The sequence below is a fragment of the Podarcis erhardii genome (assembly GCF_964252035.2).
Source record: "Podarcis erhardii genome assembly, chromosome: 13".
NCBI lineage: Eukaryota > Metazoa > Chordata > Lepidosauria > Squamata > Lacertidae > Podarcis > Podarcis erhardii.
This window is the reverse complement of record NC_138502.1, coordinates 24,466,164-24,491,858: the sequence shown is the minus strand read 5'-3', so window position 1 is coordinate 24,491,858 and position 25,695 is coordinate 24,466,164. Positions and strand designations below refer to the sequence as shown.

General features: G+C 39.6%; 4 protein-coding genes and 1 pseudogene across 5 annotated transcripts in view; 4 read left to right on the top strand and 1 right to left on the bottom strand.

Moving 5' to 3' along the window:
- LOC309327030 (vomeronasal type-2 receptor 26-like) overlaps positions 1-25,695 on the top strand; it is a gene marked incomplete at both ends in the record, with an annotated part of 336,857 nt that overhangs the window by 99,409 nt on the left and 211,753 nt on the right. The gene's annotated exons all lie outside the window — the stretch shown is intronic.
- LOC309328479 (olfactory receptor 6C75-like) lies at positions 3,655-13,191 on the bottom strand (the record flags this gene model as incomplete). Its single annotated transcript, XM_081838476.1, has 3 exons — positions 13,170-13,191; positions 5,215-5,306; positions 3,655-4,617 (listed from the first exon to the last, which is right to left on the bottom strand). Exon 3 carries the CDS (start codon positions 4,606-4,608, stop codon positions 3,655-3,657), a length of 954 nt encoding a protein of 317 aa, XP_081694602.1. The 5' UTR covers positions 4,609-4,617; positions 5,215-5,306; positions 13,170-13,191.
- LOC309328478 (olfactory receptor 2AP1-like) lies at positions 8,491-9,504 on the top strand (the record flags this gene model as incomplete). Its single annotated transcript, XM_081838475.1, has 1 exon — positions 8,491-9,504. One exon carries the CDS (start codon positions 8,491-8,493, stop codon positions 9,502-9,504), a length of 1,014 nt encoding a protein of 337 aa, XP_081694601.1.
- Positions 14,024-15,037, top strand: LOC309328477 (olfactory receptor 2AP1-like; the record flags this gene model as incomplete). The annotated part of the gene is made up of 1 exon (XM_081838474.1): positions 14,024-15,037. One exon carries the CDS (start codon positions 14,024-14,026, stop codon positions 15,035-15,037), a length of 1,014 nt encoding a protein of 337 aa, XP_081694600.1.
- Positions 24,232-25,176, top strand: LOC309328476 (putative olfactory receptor 2W6 pseudogene; annotated as a pseudogene). The gene has a single exon. The product of its transcript is annotated as a putative olfactory receptor 2W6 pseudogene (transcript).

Genomic DNA, 25,695 nt, shown 5'->3' with positions numbered 1-25,695 from the left:
ACCCGGAAACTACAACTAATCCAAAACGCGGCAGCTAGACTGGTGACTGGGAGCGGCTGCAGAGACCACATAACACCGGTCTTGAAAGACCTACATTGGCTCCCAGTACGTTTCCGAGCACAATTCAAAGTGTTGGTACTGACCTTTAAAGCCCTAAATGGCCTTGGTCCAGTATATCTGAAGGAGCGTCTGCACCCCCATCGTTCTGCCTGGACACGGAGGTCCAGCGCCGAGGGCCTTCTGGCAGTTCCCTCGCTGCAAGAAGCCAAGTTACAGGGAACCAGGCAGAGGGCCTTCTCGGTAGTGGCACCCACTCTGTGGAACACCCTCCCACCAGATGTCAAAGAGAAAAATAACTACCAAACTTTTAAAAGACATCTAAAGTCAGCCCTGTTTAGGGAAGCTTTTAATGTTTAATAGATTATTGTATTTTAGTGTTTTGTTGGAAGCCGCCCAGAGTGGTTGGGGAAGCCCAGCCAGATGGGTGGGGTATAAATAAATTATTATTATTATTATTATTATTATTATTATTATTATTATTTGTTTCACAGCGGTCATCTGCTGTAAGAAACTATGGTCAGTAGCCCATTTTGGCTCACCAGTCAGTATCATTCTGGGGAGGTGGAGACTGAATTATGTGACTTCAACTGGAGGCCTACAATGAGTCTGCAAATGTGCAACTGTATGTCAATAGGGCTCCCTTCACATGATAAGAAATCCCAATTGCATAAATTTCAGGATTCCTAGTTGCATGAGTAGGACCCCACAAGTGTACCTTTGTACGAGCAACAGTCTAAACTCCATGCAGAATTTTAAATGAATACAGATACATTGCAGTAGACCCTGTTTTTGTGATCCTGCTTCTAACCCGTGCCCACCCCTTGACATGAAAATCAATGAACTCAACAAGGTAGAGTATTTTTTGTCATTTCACAGCACAAAAGTATTCTCACAGTCTCTTAGCTCCTATTACAGTGCATTAAGTCCAACTGAGCATAGCTCTATGCTACTTGCAGAAGATCTAAATCTGTGGTATCAAACATTTAGAAAGCTTGGGCAGCAAGTGATCACATATATCAGTCATGTGATATCCCACCCACTGAAAAGGTAGGGAGGTAGCTATTTAAAGCCATACCTCTCTGAGCTTGTTGAGGTCATCATCAACGCCACCTTTCCCATTGAATTCTCTTGATTTTCCTCAATAATGCCAGAATGTGAGTGAGAGAAAAAAGGACACCAGATATTCAGGCTATCTTTCTTTTCTTCTTCTTTTATTTTAAAACTTGGGAATGCCTGCTCACTCTGGTCACCAACCCCACCTACCCACCAAACCCTTTGACAACCCACATCCCTCCATATCTGGCCAACGCATGCTACTTTTACACCTGACTACATGTCCTTTCCTTTACAAATCATCCACCCCCTCCCCTATCCGGTCACAGCTCATCACCCGCACAACTTGCCCCAAGCCTCCCCTCCCCTCACTATTCACCCCAACCCCTTTTATAAAAGGGTAGGAGTTGTGCCCTTCTGGTGCTCTGGGAAGGTCATGGGAGGAGCCATCCACCTTATAGAGGTATGGTTCTAGGCGGTTTCTGATTTTGCATGATTTTGTCTTGCATCTGTACCCCCAGAATGGAATCCTTGCATAAGTGCCAGGCCAACTGCACTTTAGGCCCAAATAAATTGTGTATAGATGGTTCCAGCATCCACAGTGAAAAGGATCAAGGAACATAGAAAGAACATTGACTGGTGCTGGCAGCAATTTGGGAAAGATGCTTCTACCGCCTCCCTTTCATTGCTTTCAGGTTTAATAACAGAACTGCTGGGAGTCTGAACCATTCAAGAATTGCTCCAAGGATACAACCAAATGTGCACATAGTAAAATCTTTTTCTTCTGCTTTTCCATTAGTGATCTATAAAGGTAAAGGTAAAGGGACCCCCGACCATTAGGTCCAGTCGTGGCCGACTCTGGGGTTGTGGCGCTCATCTCACTTTATTGGCCGAGGGAGCCGGCGTACAGCTTCCAGGTCATGTGGCCAGATTAACAAGCCGCTTCTGGCAAACCAGAGCAGCGCACAGAAACACCGTCTACCTTTCCGCCAGAGTGGTACCTATTTATCTACTTGCACTTTGACTTGCTTTTGAACTAATCGGTTACAAATTAATAACCAACAGTAAAGCTCAGTGATTCATTCTCCCACAACCCCTTGGTTATACTACTACTGCAATGTACATGGGCCTGCCCTGGAATATAGTTTTATAACTTCAAATAGCACAATAAATTTGACTGAGATGGGGAACGTATCATAACCAGTTTTTAACAATCACCGCTGAATGTCAGTTCATTTCCAAGGTGTTGGTGTTGACCAGTAAGTAGGGCTGGGGGGGGGGATTAGTAAGTTTGCATTTAAAGGTGAACCTGCATAGTTTACACTTCCCAAAACAATATGTGAAATGGCTTGCAGCCAGCCTTTGACATTGCTCCTTCTCTAAATTTTGCAATTCTTTAGTGAAGCAATGCGCACAAAAACACTAGGGTGAAGTTTGCATAAAAATGCATTGAGTTAGGCAAAATAACATTGAATTGCATTTTATTTGGGGAAACTGCTTTTCAAAATATTTCAGGAGAAATAATCACAAAAACGCTGGTGAATTTTCACGAGGGATTTTTAAATATAAAATAAAATTGCAAGCTGATGTGGAAATCTAGAAAACTGAAAAGTGGAAAAAAATGAGAAACAAGAGAAACTGAAATTTACGTATTCACCCACTCCTGCCTTTAGGGCCCTGTGCTCACACTTTTCTCCATATCCCAACATGAATTTGGGCAAGAATGGCCAGGATCTTTCTGCTCTGTGGCTCTGCATTAGTTATGGAACTGGAGTTCAGCAATGTCTGGAGACCACTATATTGAGTGAATAAAGTATTTTTCAGCCACTATGCATGCACAAATAATCACTGTGGAGTATTTGGCCGGAACTACATTGTACATAACTTTCCTTATATGACTATTTCATGGGGTGTTAGATGTGGAGGAACTGGTGTGCATCTGAAATGGTCTATACATGTGAAATGGAAGTGAAGATGACAGATAGACAGATAGATGATAGCGATAGATAGATGATAGATAGATGATAGATAGATAGATAGATAGATAGATAGATGATAGATAGATAGATGATAGAAAACTTATGATGTCTTAGGAACTAAAAAGATAAAGGTAAAGAGACCCCTGACCATTAGGTCCAGTCGCAGATGACTCTGGGGTTGTGGCGCCCATCTCGCTTTATTGGCCGAGGGAGCCGGCGTACAGCATGTGGCCAGCATGACTAAGCCGCTTCTGGCAAACCAGAGCTGTGCACGGAAACACTGTTTACCTTCCCGCTGGAGCAGTACCTATTTATCTACTTGCACTTCGTGCTTTTGAACTGATAAGTTGGCAGAAGAAGGGACCGAGCAATGGGAACTCACCCCGTCGTGAGGATTCAAACTGCCAACCTTCTGATCAGCAAGCCCTAGGCTCTGTGATTTAACCCACAGTGCCACCCGTGTCCCTTAGGAACTACTACAGTGCAAATATAACTATTACATCACTACAGCAGCAATGGATACAATTCTGAAGAAACCAAATATTCATTGACACACACTGTTTTATCTTAGAAATCTAGCCTGAATTATTTTTGTTTGAATTTTCCTTAAGGCTTCTTTCACCTCTTTATTTCGCAGGCTATAGATCAGGGGATTGACCATTGGAGTCAAGACAGTGTAAAAAGCAGAGAAAACTTTGTTCAAATCTCCCAGCAACTGAGTGTCAGGCAGCATGTACACAATCATCAGGGTCCCATAGAAAATGGTGACCACAATAAGATGGGATGAGCAGGTAGAGAAAGCCTTTTTCCTTCCTGTGGAAGACGGGATTCTCAAGACAGTGGCTATGATGCAAGCATAAGATGTCACGGTCAGAAAAAAAGGAGGCAGTGTGAAAATGCAAGCCATCATGAAAGCATCAATTATGATTTTGTGAGTATCACTGCAAGCCAATTTTAGCAAGGGGTTGAAGTCACAAAAGAAATGATCTATTTCGTTTTCCCCACAGAATGTCAACTGCAACAAAGGAAATAATACAGTATTTCCTAGAAAGCCACTTATCCAGGACCCAATCATTAAACAGAGGCAATCCCTGTTGCTCATAAGGGTTGTGTAGTGCAAAGGTTTGCATATGGCCAAATATCGATCATATGACATGGCAGATAAGAGGAAACATTCTGTTGCAGCTAGTGAACCAAAGAAGTACATCTGTAAAAAACAGCCATTGAAAGAAATTGATCTGTTTCCAGTCACAAAACTGGCCAGCATTCTGGGCAAGATTGTTGAGCTGTAGCAAGTCTCCAAGCATGACAGATTCCCTAGGAAGTAGTACATTGGTGTGTGCAAATGCTGATCAGCCATGACAAGTGTGACAATGAGGATGTTTCCAACCATGGTGATAATGTAGATTATCAGGACCATCAGAAAGAGCAAGACCTGGACAGCTGGGATATCTCCAAACCCCAGAAGGATAAATTCCGTAACCACTGTTTGGTTTTCCAATACCTTCTTTTCCATAGAATGAATCTAGAAATAAGTAAAATTGTTATTAAATAAACTTTTTCTATGTACAAATGGGGCTTTCCCCCAGTTAGTTTAGGTTAAAAGACTTATTCACAAAACATGAGTGAAACATAAAATTTAAAATATATTTCTCTCAAATCTCAAAACACACACTTCACAATGATTCCCCCATCCCTGAAAATAGACATATTTAAATGTGGGACTTTCATGCAGTGTGAAATCCACTGGATAACTAATTTCTGATCCACACATGAGTCGTCCACCCGGTCAGTTCATAATGGAATTCTCAGTGATCAATTTAATCAACACATTCTAAAAGCTAAATTTAAGAGAATAGTAGCATACCATACAACAAAAAGGATGCAAAAATACTTATGTAGACAAGTATTATTAGACAAACCTCCTTCATTAAAGGGGCCAGCAACCTTTCAAGTTATTTCTCAAGTTGCACAGAGATAATATTCCTACTTCTGAAATACCTTAATTTAAATCACTTTTTAATTGGAGGAATAAGGGGGGAAGATTATTTACACATCTTTATCACCTGATAGAAAACTATTATGTTTACCATGTAGTTAAGTGAAGTTGCTTTCTCCTTACCTAGATAGTGGATATTGATTGGAGAAGAAACAGAGAAATCACACCTCATGGATGTGAAACTCTCAATTATGGTGTGGTTGACACTCCAACTCCTAACAGAACAAAGAGATATGTTGCAATTGTCTAATTTACCAGTGATTAATATTTAGCACATCCTTGCTGTATACTGCAGGGAGAAAAAACATGAATTTGCAAAACATTTCCCACATGCACACACATACAGGAGTGGATTTAATGGTTTATGAAGACATTGAGCTACTTGTTCTCATTTGTGCCTATGCAGCATTAAAAAACAAACGCAAAATGAAACAAGCCCCCAAAATCTTTTACATACCTGAACGAGGTACATGAATCATCACAACAATACTCCCATTCTTCTATGCTGAAATGATTTATAGATATGTATGTTTCCACCCAGAGGGACCACCTCCCCAAGGAGAGCCAGGTTTTGTTTACTTGGCAGTTTTACAACAGTTCCCAACCAAGGAGCAAGTAATGAAGGAGAGCCATTTTAAATATTACAATACCCATTGCTAGGATAGCCAACCAGTGGCTTACATAACAAATCTACTCCCTACGGTAATCTTATCTGGCCTTTGGGGGCCGTACTAATTACCTGAGTTGGTTAAAATGCCAGAGTTTCAGTCATGAGGACAAAGGAAGGTACTTTTCTTGTTTAAACAATATAAATATTCTGCATATTAGTGTTATATCTCTCAGTCTTCTATTGTATGGTCGAAGCAAGGCCTTTGACATAATAATAGCAATAATAATAATTTTATTATTTATACCCACCCATCTGGCTGCAATTCCCCAGCCACTCTGGGCAACTTACAGCACATAAAAAATGGTAAAACATTAGACATAAAAAATTTCCCGATACAGGGTTGCCTTCAGTTGTCTTCTGAAAGTCAGATAGTTGTTTATTTCCTTGACATCTGTTGGGAGGGCATTCCACAGAGCGGGCACCACAGCCGAGAAGGCCCTCTGCCTGGTTCCCTGTAACCTCACATCTTGCAGTGAGGGAACCGCCAAAAGGTCCTCAGAACTGGACCTCAGTGTCCGGGCTGAACGATGAGGCTGGAGAGGCTCCTTCAGGTATACTGGGCTGAGGCCATTTAGGGCTTCAAAGGTGAGAGCCAACACTTTTAATTGTGCTTGGAAACGTACTGGGAACCAATGTAGGTATTTCAGGACCAGTATTATATGGTCTCGGTGCCCCTTTGCTCTGTGTGCAGAGCTCCCTGCTGTTGAACCATCGAACTGGGGCGGGGAGGTCATTGGCTGCTCAGAGGAATGAAGAGAGGGTAGGAAGCTGCCAGCAACCCACTTTCAAAGGTGGAGGAAAATCTTTCGCTGCTAAGTTGGGAACTGAAAGTTTGAGTGGCCTTTTGGCTGCGCCCCCTGTTGGCTGGGGGGGAGGGCTCTCCTGGGTACAGGGGAGTCAAAAAGGGGCAGCCCCTGGGCAAGAAGGTGCTGTACCTGCTGGCTGTGCTGGAGGGTCCTTCACGGCACACAAAAACCTTTTATTAAGAAATAATAAATTAAATATTGGATTTTCTGTAAAAGAATTCATTACAAGGTGAAGTGCGTGAGGCATTGAATGGGTGGAGGGGGGTGGAGGAGAGGCAGAAAGAAGAGCTAATTTGTCCATGGCTAGGGGGTGCAATCTGGACAGTTTTTCCAGGGGCGCAAGATCACCTAGCTATGGCTCTGTATATGGGTAATATATCAATTATAAAGGAAATGGATGTTCCCAAATATAAAGTCTGCTCATCTTCCATAGCATAATACTTGATGCGTCAAGGATCACATTTATTATAAAGAGGAAAGAAAGGATATGATACTCTTGAATATAATTTTCATACCGGATGACCACTGTATTGGCATGTGGTTCAGATACCAAATGAAGTACCTAGGGCACTTGTATCATATTTTGTCAGGATAATGACTCTGCTGTGACTGGTCTTTATTTTGGGATGGCACCTTTCTAAGCCCAGCTCCTCAGGAAGCTGACTTGATTTCGAAGCCCACATTAACAAATTTCAGAAATTATGGAGAGAATCTGACACCGAGGAATTTTAGGAGATCATTGCCACTTGCAAAAACATCAGATTATAAGATACCCTTCACATAGGTGGGTGGGTGTAGATATAGATACCACCTTTAAAGAAATCACTGCAGAAAGATGATTTTTGAAGGCAAAAAGGAAGATTCAGAGCAGTGGAAAGGAAAATACATGCCACCCAAGGCCAACTCACACAAATAAAGTAACCCCAATCCCACTCATAGCCTTACAGTGGTACCTCGGGTTACATATGCTTCAGGTTACAGACTCCGCTAACCCAGAAATATTACTTCGGGTTAAGAACTTTGCTTCAGGATGAGAAGAGAAATAGTGCAGTGGTGGCGCAGCGGCAGCGGGGCACCCCATTAGCTAAAGTGGTGCTTCAGGTTAATAACAGTTTCAGGTTAAGAACAGACTTCCAGAATGAATTAAGTTCTTAACCCAAGGTACCACTGTACTTTTTAAGTGACAGAATCAACAGCATGTTGTATTCACGCTGTTCTTATAATTCCATAAGTAAAAGAGCTAGGGCTTTATTTCCCATAATAAAATCTGAATATCCATTAAAGAACATTTCTAAGAATGGAAGTCCCTAAAGTGCCCCACATCTGACACTAGGGATGCATGATCCCCATGTGAGTTTGGTCTAGATTTGAAATCTAGACCAATGTTCCCTCTCCAACAATTAGTCCCTATATGTCAATATGTTTACCTTTGATTTCTAATAATATATAACAACCAGCTAGAGACCTCTTCTTTCTGATACAGCCTGGGAGGAGAAACATGCCATGGGTTGCTAAAATAAATAAAGCAGCGATGGAGAAAGAAACTTCCAATCAAGTCTGTGAAGATGGGGATAGAAGAAAACTTGCTCCTAAGACCAGCATCTCAGAAATTGCACTCAATACAAACTTCAGCTCCTCACGATTCATGATAAAGGTATTTGCATTCAGTGCTAATTATTTGCAAGAACTAAAGCTTTGTAATAAAAGTGTGGTTGTCAATTCCTCACTTTATTCAGCAGTAAGAAGTATCTGGTCACACTGAATGCTTTTCATTTTTTTTGGTTGAGAGACCACTGAAGACTAGATTATATTGCTCTCCCTTCTATTTCTTCAATTAGTGGTACTTAACTATTTTATAATGGCTATCACTTTCATATCACATTCCAATTATCTTTCAGAATATAGCATTTGATGACAACCACAATGCAGAGAAACCTGAGTGAAGTCACAGAGTTCATCCTTCTGGGATTTGGGGATCTCCCTGATCTGCACATCTTTCTATTCCTTGTTTTTCTGGGGATCTACATTTTGACAATTGCTTTCAATATCCTCATGGTCTTTCTCATAGTGACTGATCATCACCTGCACACACCCATGTACTTCTTCCTGGGGAATCTGTCTTTTTTGGAAGCAGTCTACAGCTCAACAACCCTGCCCAGGATGCTAGGCAGTCTCCTGACAGGAGACAAAACCATATCTGTTAAAGGATGTCACATACAATTTTTTGTTGTTGCTTTCCTGATTGGTACAGAATGCTATCTGCTCTCTGTGATGTCTTATGATCGTTTCTTAGCCATATGCAAACCACTATATTATGCAACTCTTATGAATGGTAAGCTGTGTATTCAGCTGGCCAGTTGCTCTTGGGTCAACAGCATTGTGTTGGTCACCATATGTTTGGTCTTGATGTGGCAACTACATTATTGTGGTTCTAATGAAATTGATAATTTATTTTGTGAAGCTCTTTCATTAGTTAAAATCTCATGCAGTGACACCAGCCTTGTGAAATATGTCATTCTAGTCCTGGCTTTTGTGTTCAGTTTTCCTCCTTTTCTTTTGACCCTTATCTCCTACATATATATTATTGCTGCCATTTTAAAAATCCCATCCACCACTGGGAAGCAGAAGGCCTTTTCCACCTGTTCTTCTCATGTGATTGTTGTTTCTATCTTCTATGGGTCAATATTCATTGCATACTTCACACCAAAAAATGAAACAACGAGAGACCTTAACAAAATCTTTCCACTACTTTACATGGTCCTCCCTCCTTTTATTAACCCCCTCATATATAGCCTGAGAAATAAAGATGTCAAAGAGGCTCTGAGAAAGGTTGCTGGAAAATTTTGGAAGGGAAATTTGTGCCTCTTGGTTCCAAATACTGATGGCTCCTTTCTTCTAAGAAATAAAGCTGTATGGGTGTGGAGGATAAATGTCTGATTGTTCAGACTCTGATTTTTAACCATGTCTATGCAGAAGTCCATTGTATTTAATTCAATGGGGCTTACTCCCAAATAAACATAATTTAGATTACTGCCTTAGCTATATAAACCCTCACCCATATCATTATCATCTCAGAGCAAGAAATTATAGAAATTACTTGGGTGGTGAAGGCATGGAAGTTGAAAACATTATAAAACGTTTTTGCTTGAAAGTTAAGTTTCAAGCATTTGTTTCAGTGTAACTTTTTCCTATGGCCATATATTAGCACAGAGGGTTAATCAGGGAAGTGGGACTTTGCTTGTACTTCTTGATGTCTCTTCAGATGTTGATACTAGTGATGAAGGTGTCCATCTGGAATGACTCTGAGTAATTATAATTGGAGGCATTGTGTTACAGTGGTTTCAGTGCTACTTCTGAAGAGTAGCATTGACAGATTGTTTTTCCAGAGGTTCTCTACAATGCAACTGAATATCTACCCTATCAGCATATAGCACCTCTGATCAGAACCTGCACTGCTTGCCAATTTGCTACCAGGCCTACTTCAAGGTGTAGCTACATAAAGCTTGGGATAAATTGAACTGTGACATCACCCTACTCATCTTTGTCCACTTAACTGCATCAGTCTGTGGAACTGGGATTGCTAAAGATGCTTCATAAGCCTCATGCACACTTTTGAACTCTCTGCTTATTTACTTAAGGCAAGTGCCTTCACTGTACTCTTTTTTTGGCACCTGCCAAAAACATTTTCCTTTAGGCCTATGTATCCAGGCATGTGGAATACTGACATGTATTTTAATTTGGATTTTAGCATACTGCCGCTCTTATTTTTTTTAAAAAAGCTTTAAATAGTTATCTGTTTTTACTGATAATTTTAGTTTTCATTCTTGCTGAAAACCACTTTGAGATTTTTATCCAGTCCAGCAATGTCAGGGAATTGGAGGCAGAGGAGGGGGGAGAGAATGGGAACTTACCGAGAGAAACCTCCATTAATTAGTAGCTTTTCTTCCTCAGACGAGGAAGGTGATGAAAGGCTGTCAGGAGGCAATGAATCTGAGAGGGGGGAGGCACTTCCGGGGCCAAGCCACTTTCGTCAGAGAGGAAGGAAGGGGGTTGGGCTTAGGAAATGGTTATGCAGGGGAAAATCGAAAGTTCCCTCAGTCGAGGCAACTGACTCACCATGATGGAGACGTACTTTTAGAGCTCGTGTAAAAAGAGAGAAGAAACCAATAAATCTCTGTAAAAATGGCTGGATTCCTGGACTTTTATCTCTGCTAGTACTCACAACTCATTCCTGACAAGCAATAAATACATCTTTTGAAATAAATGAATAAAGTGAAATAAATCCTATGGGTGTCTAGGGATGAATGGATCTGTCAATTTCACTTCTCTCAGATCCTTATCACTTCCAATGGTTCATTTGTAGATATCTGCCAGTTTTGGTTTCTCTTATTTTCTCATCCCCCCCCCCCAAATCTTAAATTCATTTCTCCATACCTACAGCAATTTTTTGTGGGGAGGAGGGGCAAATTAATCCTAAAGTAAGCATTTTGATGCAAATTTCTCCAGAGACACGCATTTCTGTATATGAATATACATGTTTTTTCAAGCATTTCCCCCTAATATAATGCATTCTGTAAGTTATTTTCCCCAATATGCAACTTATCTCAGTGTATGCAGTTCTGTAGAAATTACTTGGCTGGAGAATTGCATTGCAAAATTCAGAGAAGAGTGAATTTAAAAGGATGGCTGTGTGTTTGTTCACATACTTTTCTAGGTTTCAGCTACAAGTAGGTCTGGATTAATGGCCACAGTTCAGTGCACTAGGCATGTCAAGTACATGAAGAACTAAAGAAGATGTTGAAAATATCAGTAACAACGAAACCAGAGACATATCTCCTTGGATTGATAGATGAAGAGATACCACTTTGGGGGGGGGGGAGAATTTTCCTATATGCAAGTAAAGCTGCTAGAATAATGATAGCTGGTGGAAATCACAAACTATACCCACAAAGAAGGAATGGATTTGTAAACTAAATGAATATTTAATTTTGGCAAGATTAACTGCTATAACAAGAAATCAGTCGAATCAAAAATTTAAAAAGGAGTGGAAATCTTTGGATGAATATATGGCAAAATATTGCTCAAAAAAGATATGCTAATAGGCCTAGATTAAAATGTGAAGTAGTGGATGGAAGAAAAATTAGTAAGGAAAGATAATAAGAATATATAGATGACTTGAGAAGACTGTAGAATGCAAATATTATTTTAAATTGTATAATGTGGAGGAAATGAAGTGGGGGCAGAGGGAAGTGGGAGGAGGGAGAAAAAAATAATATGATGGATTGAGAAAATATAAATGTAAATGTATGGTGGGATAGGGAGGAAATGGTGTTGGCTTTGGCACATTCGTATTGTACTGTAATAAGTGAAAACCAATAAATAAATAACCAAATAACCAACTAACTAACTAAACAAAATAAAAACAAATAAATAAATATTTGCCTTTTCCTTTTAAAGTAATCAGTGCAGAAATATGATTTTTGAAGGCAAAAGGGAGGATGCAGAGCAGTAGAGAAAAGGTAAGCGGAATGAAAAATACGTGCCACCCAAGGCCAACTCACACAAATAAAGTAATACCAGTAGCATGCACACGAAAGCTTATACCTGGAACTTGCTTAGTTAGTCTCTAAGGTGCTACTGGACAATCTTTTTATATATTTCAACTGTGTCAGAGCAACTTGGCTACCTACCTGAAAGTTATACTAATTACACTCAAACAGTCTTACATTTTAAGTCACCAAATCAACAGCATATTGTATGTGGGCAGAGCTAGGGCTTTGTTTCCCTTAATAAAATCTGAATTTTCATTAAAGAACATTTCTAAGAATGGAAATCCCCAAAGTGCTCCACATCTGTGACTAGGGATGCATGATCCCCATGTGAGTTTGATCTAGATTTCAAGCTAATGTTCTCTCTCTGACAATTAGTCCCTATCTGTCAATACGTTTACCTTTGATTTCTAATAATATATAATAACCAGCTAGAGGCTTCCTCTTTCTGATATGCCTGAGAGGAGAAACATGCCATGTGATGCTAAAATTAATAATGCAGCGATGGAGAAAGACACTTCCAATCAAGTCTGTGAAGATAAGGATAGAAGAAAACAGACTATCCAACTTGCTCCTAAGAACAGCATCTCAGAAATTGCACTCAATACAAACTTCAGCTCCTCATCCATTCACGATAAAGGTATTTGCATTCAGTGCTAATTATGTGCAGGAACTGAAGCTTTGTAACAAATGTGTGATTGTCAATTACTCACTTTATTCTGAAGTAAGAAATATGTCCCTGCACTGAATGCTTTCTGTTTCTTTGGTTGAGAGACCACTGAAGACTTCTGGGGTTGGCTCTTAGGTCCCTTGAAATCCGTAGATTAATTTAGTCATGGGAACCAAATGCAATTCACTCTTGGCGCATTTCTCCCTCAAGTCCTGAGTTTGAGCCTCTTCAAAACAGATGACACCTTTGGTAAAGGCTGTTCTCCAACTGGAGCACTCGCAGGACAGTGTTTCACAGTTGTCAGTGTTTATACTACATTTTTTTTAGATTTGCCTTGAGAGAGCCTTTCAACCTCTTTTGTTGACCACCAGTATTATACTTACCATTTTTAAGTTCAGAGTAGAGTAGTTGCTTTGGAAGACGATCATCAGGCATCCGCACAACATGACCAGTCCAATAAAGTTGATGTTGAAGAATCATTACTTCAACACTGGTGATCTTTGCTTCTTCCAGTACATTGGCCAAAAAATCAAATATCCTTTATTAGGCATAGCAAACCACACATTATCAAACAGACACCGTATACAAATTGTGCAAAATACGAGCTCAGCATAACAAGGTTTGTCCCCGTCGGATCTTTAATTCCAGAGAAAATCAATTTGCATAAATAATACAATACAACACTACCACATTACCGATAAATTAAGAACCACTAAATCTCTTTATAATGGCTCAGTCTTTCTACATGAACAGCCCACAAAAATTCAGCCACTATTAAAGTAATTTGATCATTCCTGTCCGAAAGCAGGTCCTGAACCATTGGTAGCATAGAAATCAGCCTACTGAGTTGTAAGGCCTCTAATAATTGTCTTCTGGCATAAATGCCAAAATCACAAGAAAAGAAAATATGCTCCAAAGTATCAGGTTCCTGTTTACTACATTTGCAGTGATGCTCTGATTCTGGGAGAGCTAAATATCGTCCTCTCACTATCATCGAGGGAAACATATTAAATCTGGCTAATATAAACAGCCTGCACAATTCATGATTCTTCAGTACATTGGCATTACTTCACCTGTCTTTCCAAGTGATGTGCATTTTTTTTCCAGATACACCGTTGATGGAATCTTTCTCCCTTCCATTTCTTCACTCAGTGGTACTTAACTATTGTATAACGGCTATCACTTTCATATCACTTTCGAATTATCTTTCAGAATGTAGCATTTGATGACAACCACAATGCAGAGAAACCTGAGTGAAATCACAGAGTTCATCCTTCTGGGATTTGGGGATCTCCCTGATCTGCACATCTTTCTATTCCTTGTTTTTCTGGGGATCTACATTTTGACAATTGCTTTCAATATCCTCATGGTCTTTCTCATAATGACTGATCATCACCTGCACACACCCATGTACTTCTTCCTGGGGAATCTGTCTTTTTTGGAAGCAGTCTACAGCTCAGCCTCTCTGCCCAAGATGCTAGGCAGTCTCCTGACAGGAGACAAAACCATATCTGTTAAAGGATGCCACATACAATTTTTTGTTGTTGCTCTCCTGATTGGTACAGAAAGCTATCTGCTCTCTGTGATGTCTTATGATCGTTTCTTAGCCATATGCAAACCACTATATTATGCAACTCTTATGAATGGTAAACTCTGTATCCAGCTGGCCAGTTGCTCTTGGATCAACAGCATTGTGTTGGTCACCATATGCTTGGTCTTATTGTCACAACTACATTATTGTGGTTCCAATGAAATTGATAATTTTTTGTGTGAATCTCTTTCATTGGTTAAAATCTCATGCAGTGACACCAGCCTTGTGAAATATGTCATTCTAATCCTGGCTTTTGTGTTCAGTTTTCCTCCTTTTCTTTTGACCCTTATCTCCTACATATTTATTGTTGCTGCCATTTTAAAAATCCCATCCACCACTGGGAAGCAGAAGGCCTTTTCCACCTGTTCTTCTCACATCATTGTTGTTTCTATTTTCTATGGATCAATATTCATTGCATATTTCAAACCAGAAAATGAAACCATCAGAGACCTTAACAAAATCTTTCCACTGCTTTACATGGTCCTCCCTCCTTTAATTAACCCCCTCATATATAGCCTGAGAAATAAAGATGTCAAAGAGGCTCTGAGAAAGGCTGCTGGAAAATTCTGGAAGGGAAATTTGTGCCTCTTGGTTCCAAATAATGATAGCTCGTTTCTTCCAAGACATAAAGCTGTATGGGTGTGGAGGATAAATGTCTGATTGTTCAAACTCTGATTTTTAACCATGTCTATGCAGAAGTCCATTGTATTTAATTCAATGGGGCTTACTCCCAAATAAACAGAATTTAGATTACTGCCTTAGCTATATAAACCCTCACCCATATCATTATCATGTCAGAGCAAGAAATTATACAAATTAGTTGGGTGGGGGAAGTCATGGAAGTTGAAGGTTTTTCCTTGAAAGTTAGGTTCAAGCAGGCATAGGCAAACTCGGCCTCCAGATGTTTTGGGACTAAAATTTCCGTCATCCTTGACCACTGGTCCTGTTAACTAGGGATAGTGGGAGTTGTAGTCCAAAAATAGCTGGAGGGCCATGTTTCCCAATGCCTGATTTCAAGCATCTGTTTCAGTGTAACTGTTCACTGTGGCCATATATATTTAAGGAATTGGCACAGAGAGTTAATGGGGGGAGTGGGACTTTGCTCGTGCTTCTTGATGTCTCTTCAGATGTTGGTATCCTCCTGAATTGACTCTGAGTAATTGTAATTGGAGGTATAGTGTTATAGTGGTTTCAGTGCTACATCTGAAGAGAAGCATTGATATAGTTTTTCCAGAAGTTCTCTGCAATGCAACTGAATATCTACCCTATCAGCATATAGCACCTCTGCTCAGAACCTGCACTGCTTGCCAGTACAAAGATTTCCATAATAAAGGACAAAAGTGGAAAGGACCTAACAGAAGCAGAAGACATCAAGAAGAGGTGGCAAGAATACACAGAGGAATTATACCAGAAAGAAATGGATGTCTCGTATACCCCAGGTAGTGTGGTTGCTGACCTTGAGCCAGACATCCTGGAAAGTGAAGTCAAATGGGCCTTAGAAAGCACTGCAAATAACAAGGCCAGTGGAAGTGATGGTATTCCAGCTGAACTATTTAAAATTTTAAAAGATGATGCTGTTAAGGTGCTACACTCAATATGCCAGCAAGTTTGGAAAACTCAGCAGTGGCCAGAAGATTGGAGAAGATCAGTCTACATCCCAATCCCAAAGAAGGGCAGTGCCAAAGAATGCTCCAACTAACGCACAATTGCACTCATTTCACACGCTAGCAAGGTTATGCTTAAAATTCTACAAGGAAGGCTCAAGCAGTATGTGGACCGAGAACTCCCAGAAGTGCAAGCTGGATTTAGAAGAGGCAGAGGAACCAGAGACCAAATTGCAAACATGCGCTGGATTATGGAGAAAGCTAGAGAGTTCCAGAAAGACATCTACTTCTGCTTCATTGACTATGCAAAAGCCTTTGACTGTGTCGACCACGGCAAACTATGGCAAGTTCTTAAAGAAATGGGAGTGCCAGATCACCTCATCTGTCTCCTGAGAAATCTCTATGTGGGACAAGAAGCTACAGTTAGAACTGGATATGGAACAACTGATTGATTCAAAATTGGGAAAGGAGTGCGACAAGGCTGTATGTTGTCTCCCTGCTTATTTAACTTATATGCAGAATTCATCATGCGAAAGGCTGGGCTGGATGAATCCCTAGCCGGAATTAAGATTGCCGGAAGAAATATCAACAACCTCAGATATGCAGATGACACAACCTTGATGGCAGAAAGTGAGGAGGAATTAAAGAACCTTTTAATGAGGGTGAAAGAGGAGAGCGCAAAATATGGTCTGAAGCTCAACATCAAAAAAAGAAGATCATGGCTACTGGTCCCATCACCTCCTGGCAAATAGAAGGGGAAGAAATGGAGGTAGTGAGAGATTTTACTTTCTTGGGCTCAATGATCACTGCAGATGGTGACAGCAGCCATGAAATTAAAAGACGCCTGCTTCTTGGGAGAAGGGCAATGACAGGCCTAGACAGCATCTTGAGAAGTAGAGACATCACCTTGCCAACAAAGGTTCGTATAGTTAAAGCTATGGTTTTCCCAGTAGTGATGTATGGAAGTGAGAGCTGAACCATAAAGAAGGCTGATCGCCGAAGAATTGATGCTTTTGAATTATGGTGCTGGAGGAGACTCTTGAGAGTCCCATGGACTGCAAGAAGATCAAACCTCTCCATACTGAAGGAAATCAACCCTGAGTGCTCACTGGAAGGACAGATCGTGAAGCTGAGGCTCCAGTACTTTGGCCACCTCATGAGAAGAGAAGACTCCCTGGAGAAGACCCTGATGTTGGGAAAGATGGAGGGCACAAGGAGAAGGGGACGGCAGAGGACGAGATGGTTGGATAGTGTTTTCGAGGTTACCAGCATGAGTTTGACCAAACTGCGGGAGGCAGTGGAAGACAGAAGTGCCTGGCGTTCTCTGGTCCATGGGGTCACGAAGAGTCGGACACGACTAAACGACTAAACAACAACAACAACAAAATCCAGGCATGTGGATCTTAATTTGGATTTTAGTATACTGCTGCTTTTACTTTTTAAAAATGCTTTAAATAGTTATCTGTTTTTACTGATAATTTTAGTTTTCATTCTTGCTGAAAACCACTTTGAATAAATGAATAAAGTAAAATAAATCCTATGGATGTCTAGGGATGAACGGATCTGCCAGTTTCACTTCTCTTGGTTCCTTATTCCCTACCATGGTTTTGTTGTAGATAGAGATAGATGAATCTGCCAGTTTTGGTTTCTCTTATTTTCTCATATTTCCAGTCTTAAATCCAGTTCTTCACAGCTGCAGCAATTTCTGAGTGGGGGGGGGGAATAAATCCTAATGAAAGCCAGTTGATGCACATTTCTCCAGAGATACACATTTCTGTTTGCGAATTTACTGATTTATTTCAGGCATTTTTTCCTAATATAATGCATTATGTATTTTATTTTCCCCAATACACACTTATCTCAGTGTATGCAGTTTTGTACAGATTAATTGGCTGGAGAACTGCATTACAAAATTCATAGAAGAGTGAATTTAAAAGGATGGCTTTGTGTTGGTTCACATATTGTGGTTCGAGGACCCGATCCCCGCTTTGTGGAATGAAGACACATAGACACATAGTATAAGTTTAACGGGCAAGAAAAGGCCACAACTTTATTGATTACAGCAATGTGTTGGTTCACATATTGTGGTTCGAGGACCCAATCCCCGCTTTGTGGAATGAAGACACATAGACACATAGTTTAACGGGCAAGAAAAGGCCACAACTTTATTGATTACAGCAAGTGAGAAGGTATTGGCTTAGGCATTCGACAACGACAGATTGACTCCACCCACTCGGAGAGGGGTGAGCCCAAAAGGGGTTTATTCACCAGAAGGTGGAGCCTGTTGATGCTAATACAACTATAAGCTCTCCCCTGATGTCACCGAGGGTTGTGCCATGCCCCCCGCCACACAGGCATCAGACAGGATCCATGACCGCTGGATTCCTTTAACGGAATACCCAAATTTGAAGGGGTAGGCGATGGCCACACCTAGCCCTTCCACATACCATCAACACATTCCAACATAGAAGAGTGAATTTAAAAGGATGTCTTTGTGTTGGTTCACATATTGTTCCCGGTTTCAGCTACAAGTTGGTCTGGATCAGTGACCACAGTTCATTGCACTCTAGGCATGTCAAAAATTCCTTTTACCCAGTATGTGGGTAAAAAATAAAACATAAAAAGTAGGATGCACTGCACTGCCGAAAGGTCTAATGAAACGAAAAGCACATACCCTCATGAACAACTCCCAATAATAAGTCAATACCACATCTATTGCCTTACTTTTCAATGAGGCTTAAGCTGTATATTGCCCAAATGCCTTCCCTGCTCCTTATAATTAAGTAAAAGTAAAAGAGGTAGTGCTTAAAAGAAGAATTACTCTGAACATTCAGGAAAGGAGTGGGAATATTTCCGAATGAGGGAAATCCCCACAGTGTCCTACTTCTGTGACTATGGGCCTGCAGTATCCCCGTGTGGCTTCAGTCTAGCTTTGAAACCTACATTCCCTCTCAGATTATTATTGCATCTCTCAAGATATTTACCTTTTATGCTTAATAATAAATAATAACCAAACAGAAACTACCTCTCTTTATATATATAAAGCCTAAGATGTGAAACAAGCCATAGCAGACTAAACAGAATTCAGAAATTATGGGAAGGCAAGCTTTGTCTATTGAGATGCTTATAGAAGACACAGTGCACATCTTGCTCCCAAGACCAAAAGCTGCTCAAAATTGAGCTTACAAGAAACTTCATTCATGAGAGAGGTAATGACATTCAGTGCCAGTTATTTGCAGGAACTGAAGCGCCGTGATAAATGTGTGTTTATGAACTGCTTGCTTTGAGTAACAAAGCGGTGACAGTACTGAATGCTTTCATTTTGTTTGCTTGAGAAAGATTTGGAGGCTTTTGGGGTAGACTCCTCCACTGAAATCAATGAGTCAAACTTATCATGGCTTAATAAGACCCATAGTTTTCAATGGGAACTGAATTCAATTCACTTAATCTGGATCTAACCAACAGCCAGTTGGAATTTGGGATGAGCAAATCTGTGAATTTTGGCTTCTCTCAAGTTGCCATTTTCTCACTTCGAAGGTCAGTTTTCCAAATTCCCACACTGGTTTCTGAATTTTTTAAAAAGTTCCCCCTAATGGAACACATTTTTGCTTGTTGTTTCATGAATATATGGTTTTATATGAACACTTTCCCCTAGTATATGCATTTTTAGAAATATGACTTGGCTGGAGAACTGTATTATTGCAAGATCCAGAGAAGTGCAAATTTCAATGGCTGTGTTTTGGTCCATGCATTGTTTCAGGAACTACAAATTGTGTATGCTTGCCTTTCAATGTGAACTGAATTGATCCCCCCCCCCCATTCCTAATATGACCATTGGTTTATTTACATATATACCAGTAGAGCACTGAAGGCAAAAATAAGAATGGCTATTCCTGTGATACTATATGTCAATATCACATTCATTTGTGTTTAATAAAAGAATACTGTATGAAAACTTGCAATTAAATACATATACCTCACAAGATAAACTGAAATAGATATTTTAAATGTATGCATTTCTACACGTATTCTATAGATTAGACATTTTAATGCAGTTTGGTACATTCCTTTCCTTTATTTTCTGTATTACAAAATTCTGTAAATTTGAACTCCACAGTATACTTATGTCCTGGTCCCTCTTTTAGTTCAGGAACTGTGAATAAGGTTGTTTCCCCTATATGTATAGATTTCACAATTTTCCTCCTTCTCCATCATGATTATATCAAGTTGCCTGCAAGCCTCTATGAGTATTTTACCAGTATACCAATAAGTATTCCTGCTAACTAACTAACTCAAAATCTAACTAACTCAAAATCTAACTAAATCGGAAATTCTCCCAAGAACTATATCTGATCATAATGCGGTCTCCATTGAGCTAAAAGGTAGGGATATCCGAACGGTTAGATGGAGAATGAATGAATTTTTATTTAATGATCAGAAGATCGTAAATAAGGCAATAGAGACAATAGAAGACTATTTTAAATGGAATCTAAATGGGGAAACTGCTATAGAGACTGTGTGGGACGCAGGAAAGGCAGTTATGAGGGGCTTCTTAATACAGAAAAATAGTCAAGTAAGAAAAGAAAAAGAGACAAAGAAGGAACAGATCCTAACACAGATTATGGAAAATGAAAGAAAGTTGACTATCAACCCCAATGAGGAGATCACAAAACAGAATATAAAGATATTACAAGCTAAATTTTCTACAATAATCGACCAAGATGTAGAATGGAAAATTAAAATGATGAATCAGAGAACGTTTGAGTCAGCAAATAAGATAGGAAAATACCTGGCGTGGCAAATAAGAGAAAGAAGAAAACAAAATACGATTAGTAGGATAAGGGAAGGAGAAAGGATTGTGGAAGAGCCAAAAGAGATAAGAAAGATATTTCAAAAATATTACAAGGATTTATATAAAAGAGGAAAGGAAACAAAGCAAGAAATAGACCATTTTTTGCAAATGCATCACCTAAAACGAATTTCAAAAGAAGAAAATGAGATATTAGACCAGACAATTACTCAAGAAGAGATAAAAAAGGCTATTAAAAGGATGAAAAGTGGGAAAGTCCCAGGGCCAGATGGCCTTTCGGCCAAATACTATAAAACACTAAGTAACCAAATATCCCCAGTGCTAGGAGAAGTGATGAATAATATATTAAAGGAAGGAAGGATCCCGAACACCTGGAAGGAAGCATATATTACCTTGATTCCTAAAAAAGATGCAGATACCCTGGAAGTGAAAAACTATAGGCCAATTTCATTATCAAATAATGTTTATAAACTATTCCCAGACATAATGGCAGAAAGACTAAAAAAGGTTTTGAACAACAAAATACATAAAGATCAAATGGGTTTCCTTCCAGGGAGGCAATTAAGGGAAAATGTAAGGAATCTGATAGATATTATTGAGTATTTGGATATGAGTATAGACAGACAAGCGGCCTTGGTATTTATAGACGCTGAAAAGGCGTTTGATAACATCTCATGGGAGTTCTTGAAGAAAAGTCTGGAAACGATGGGAATGGGAGAGAAATTTAGAAGAGGGATAGAAGCAATATATAAGGAACAGACGGCAAAATTGGTAATAAACAACACCACAACAGAATATTTTGGTATATATAAAGGAACTAGACAGGGTTGCCCCCTGTCTCCTTTACTGTTTATAACGGTACTAGAAATACTGAATGAGAGACTGAGGGGGGCAACAGAAATAAAAGGAGTGCAGGTAGGAAAGAGGGAATATAAAATCAAGGCCTTTGCAGATGACATCGTACTAACTTTAGAAGACCCAAAAAAGAGTGTAAAAGAAGCTTTACTAAAGATTGACGAATTTGGAGCCGTGGCAGGACTTAAGATAAATAAAAATAAAACCAAAATGTTGGTTAAAAATTTAACAAAGGAAGAAATAATAGATTTAGAGAGAAGGACGGAAATTGCAGTAGCTAAGAAAGTGAAGTATCTTGGGATATGGCTAAGAACATAAATTTATATAAGGATAACTATGATGTCACCTGGAAAGACAAAGAAAGACATGGAATTTTGGGGGAGGATGAAACTCTCCTTTTTGGGGAGGATAGCTGTTGTCAAAATGAATATTCTGCCTAGAATGCTATTTCTATTCCAGACCATCCCCATACTTAAAGACCTAAAACAATGCAAAGAGTGGCAGAGAGTCTTGGCAAAGTATATCTGGCAGGGGAAAAGGCCACGGATAAAAATGAAAATTTTGATAGATAAAAAAGAAAGAGGCGGCTTTTCTCTCCCGGATCTAAGTCTATACTATGAAGCGGCCTGCATACTTTGGTTAAAAGATTGGATAAAACTGGAGAATAGAGATCTACTGGATTTAGAAGGCTTTAATAATTGGTACGGATGGCATTCGTACCTTTGGTATGGGAAAGTGAAGGTCCACAAGAGCTTTCTAAATCATATTTTTAGAGGACCTTTATACCAATCATGGGAAAGGAATAAAAATCTCCTTGAAAAAAAGACCCCATGGTGGATCTCACCAATTGAGGCTTTAACGGTGAAGAAAACAAACATGGAGGAAAAAAACGCCACCTATGAAGAAATGTTAAGAAAAACAGACCAAGGGCCAAGACTTAGACCTTATGAAGAGATAAAAAATCTATTCACTGGGTGGTTGCAATACCACCAGGTGAATGATTTGCTAAAAGAGGACAAGAAGAAGTTGGGTTTTGATGACAAAAAATCAAAATTTAATGTAGAAGTAATAGAAGGTAAAAACAAAACCCTATCTAGAATCTATGACATACTTTTAGAGTGGTATACAAAGGACGAGGAGGTGAAGGAGGCAATGATTAAATGGGCAATTGACTTTGGTTATAACATCGATTTTGAAAGATGGCTGGAAGTGTGCAATTGTAATATAAAGTTTACAGCATGTATGTCTCTGAGAGAAAATGTTTGGAAGATGCTATATAGGTGGTACCACACCCCTGTGAAGTTGGCCAAAATGTATAGACTAAAAGATAAGAAATGCTGGAAATGTGGGGAGGTGGAGGGTGACCTATATCATCTATAGTGGACATGCAAAAAGGTGAAAGGCTTTTGGGAATCGGTTTACAATGAGCTTAAAAGAATATTTAAATACACCTTTCCCAAAAGACCCGAAGCCTTTTTGCTGGGAATGACGGGTAAAGATATTAAGAAAGAAGATAGAACGATATTCCTCTATGCCACCACAGCAGCGAGAATTTTATTGGCACAATATTGGAAAGTGGAAACTATCCCCAATATAAATGATTGGCAAATTAAAATGATAAAATATGCTGAGCTTGATAAATTAACAGGTAAATTAAGAGACCACGATGAACAGAAATCTCTGAAAAATTGGAGTAAATACTGGAACTATATTGGAATAAATGCTTAATTTTGATTGGCGGGGTCAGAACAAATACTACCAGCGTGTGAATTTAGGTCTATAGATTAAAAATCAAATACGTAATGGAAGCAGATATTCGATACTTACCAAAAGGATGGAAGGAAGTCCAGGAGGTGGTTTTTGTGTGTGTGTGTGTGTGTGTGTGTGTGTGTGTGTTTTATCTTTTACTGTTTTGCGAAATAGCCAGATTAATCTATCTTTGTATAGTTAGAGAGAGGAAAAAGTTGGCTTGTATATCTTGACTCTTTTTTTTTGTTACATTTTTTTCTTTTGTATTTGGTTGTATGTTTGTTATGTGCATAACCTTAATAAAAATGTATTTGGAAAAAAAAAAAGTATTCCTGCTAAATGCAACATGTCCCGATTAGGCTGGAGTGCAGTAAGGTAAAGGACCCCTGGACGGTTAAGTCCAGTTGAATCTGACTGTGGGGTGTGGTGCTCATCTCCGCTTTCAGACTGAGAAAGCCAGCATTTGCCCACAGACAGCTTTTCTGGGTCATATGGCCAGCATGACTAAACTGCTTCTGGCACAATGGAACACTGTGACAGAAGCTTGAGCACACAGATACACAATTTACCTTCCTGCCACAGTGGTACCTATTTATCTATTCATGCTGGTATGCTTTTGAGCAACTTTTGTTCACTCCACAGGCATTTTAGCATTGTGAGCTTTCAGAAAGGTTATAGCCTGCAAAACATCCCTGAGTCATACTGCGCTTTCTCCACGTTTTCCCTCAGTGGTACCTGTAAAATTCATGACTACAAATACCTTTTACTTATCTTATGTTTCAGTTGTCTTTCAGGATATGATATAACTTTGTTATACACGTTTGATGACAACCATAATGCAGGAAAACCAGAGTGAAATTACTGAGTTTATTCTTCTGGGATTCGGGGAACTCCCTCATCTACAGATCTTCCTGTTCCTTGTGTTTCTGGTGATCTACATATTGACAATGACTTTCAATATTCTCACAGTTATTCTCATAGTGACCGACCATCACTTGCACACACCCATGTACTTCTTCTTGGGGAATTTGTCTTTTCTGGAGACAGTCTACAGCTCAACCACACTGCCCAGGATGCTAACCAGTCTATTGACAGAGGACAAAACCATCTCTTTTAAAGGATGTCATATACAATTATATTTCTTTGATCTCCTGATTGGCACAGAATGTTATCTGCTCTCTGTGATGTCTTATGATCGTTTCTTAGCTATATGCAAACCCCTCTATTATGCAACTCTTATGAATGGTAAGCTGTGTATCCAGCTGGCCAGTGCCTCCTGGATTAATAGCATTTTGTTTACTTCTATATATTTGATCTTGGTGTTGCAACTAAAGTATTGTAATTCCAATGAAATGGATCATTTCTTTTGTGACTCTCTTGCATTGGTCAATATCTCATGCAGCGATACCAGCCTTGTGAAGTATGCTAGTGTAATCCTGACTTTTGTGTTCAGTTTTCCCCCTTTTCTTTTGACCCTGATCTCCTACATATATATTATTGATTCCATTTTAAAAATCCCATCCACCACTGGAAGGCAGAAAGCCTTTTCTACTTGTTCTTCTCATGTGATTGTTGTTTCGCTGTTCTATGGGGCATTAATCATTGTATATGTGACACCAAAAACTGAAGCAATGAGAGACCTTAACAAAATATTTTCTCTTTTTTACACAGTCCTTCCGCCTTTAGTTAACCCCCTTGTATATAGCCTGAGAAACAAGGATGTGAAGGAATCTTTCAGGAAGGCCACTGGGAAGATTTTAGAAGGCCATTTTCTGAATTAGGGGTTCAAAGCTAAATAGTTATCCAAAGCCTTTTGCCAAGCAACATCGGTTCCAGGCTTTATGGGTATTTGGGAAAGACGTTCCTACTGAGGTTCCTTTCAAAAAATCATCCTCTTCCTATGCAACTGTTTTCACTACCCATTGGATTGCTTCTTTCTCTGGGACCAACAGGCATCACAACTTTTAAAGAGAGGGGGTAATGCTTGTGAAGGTTACTGTCCTTTTCTATGCTCTCTCATTACTCACTCATAGATGGCAAATGAACAGACAGCAAAAGCAGGAGGACAAACTGCAGGGCCAGGAGGATACAGAGATTGGCAGTAGGGAATTGCACATTTGCAATGAAGTTTGTATGTGGTGCTTGAGAATATGCACATCTACAAGAGTATGTGCATATGTGTTACTTTTGCATGCTGGTATGTGACATTAGAGGCTGATTTGTGACCTGTGAAACAGAGCTGAAATTACCACCCTCACTTTGTCATATGTACTATTCCATGAACACCAGTCTATTCATGA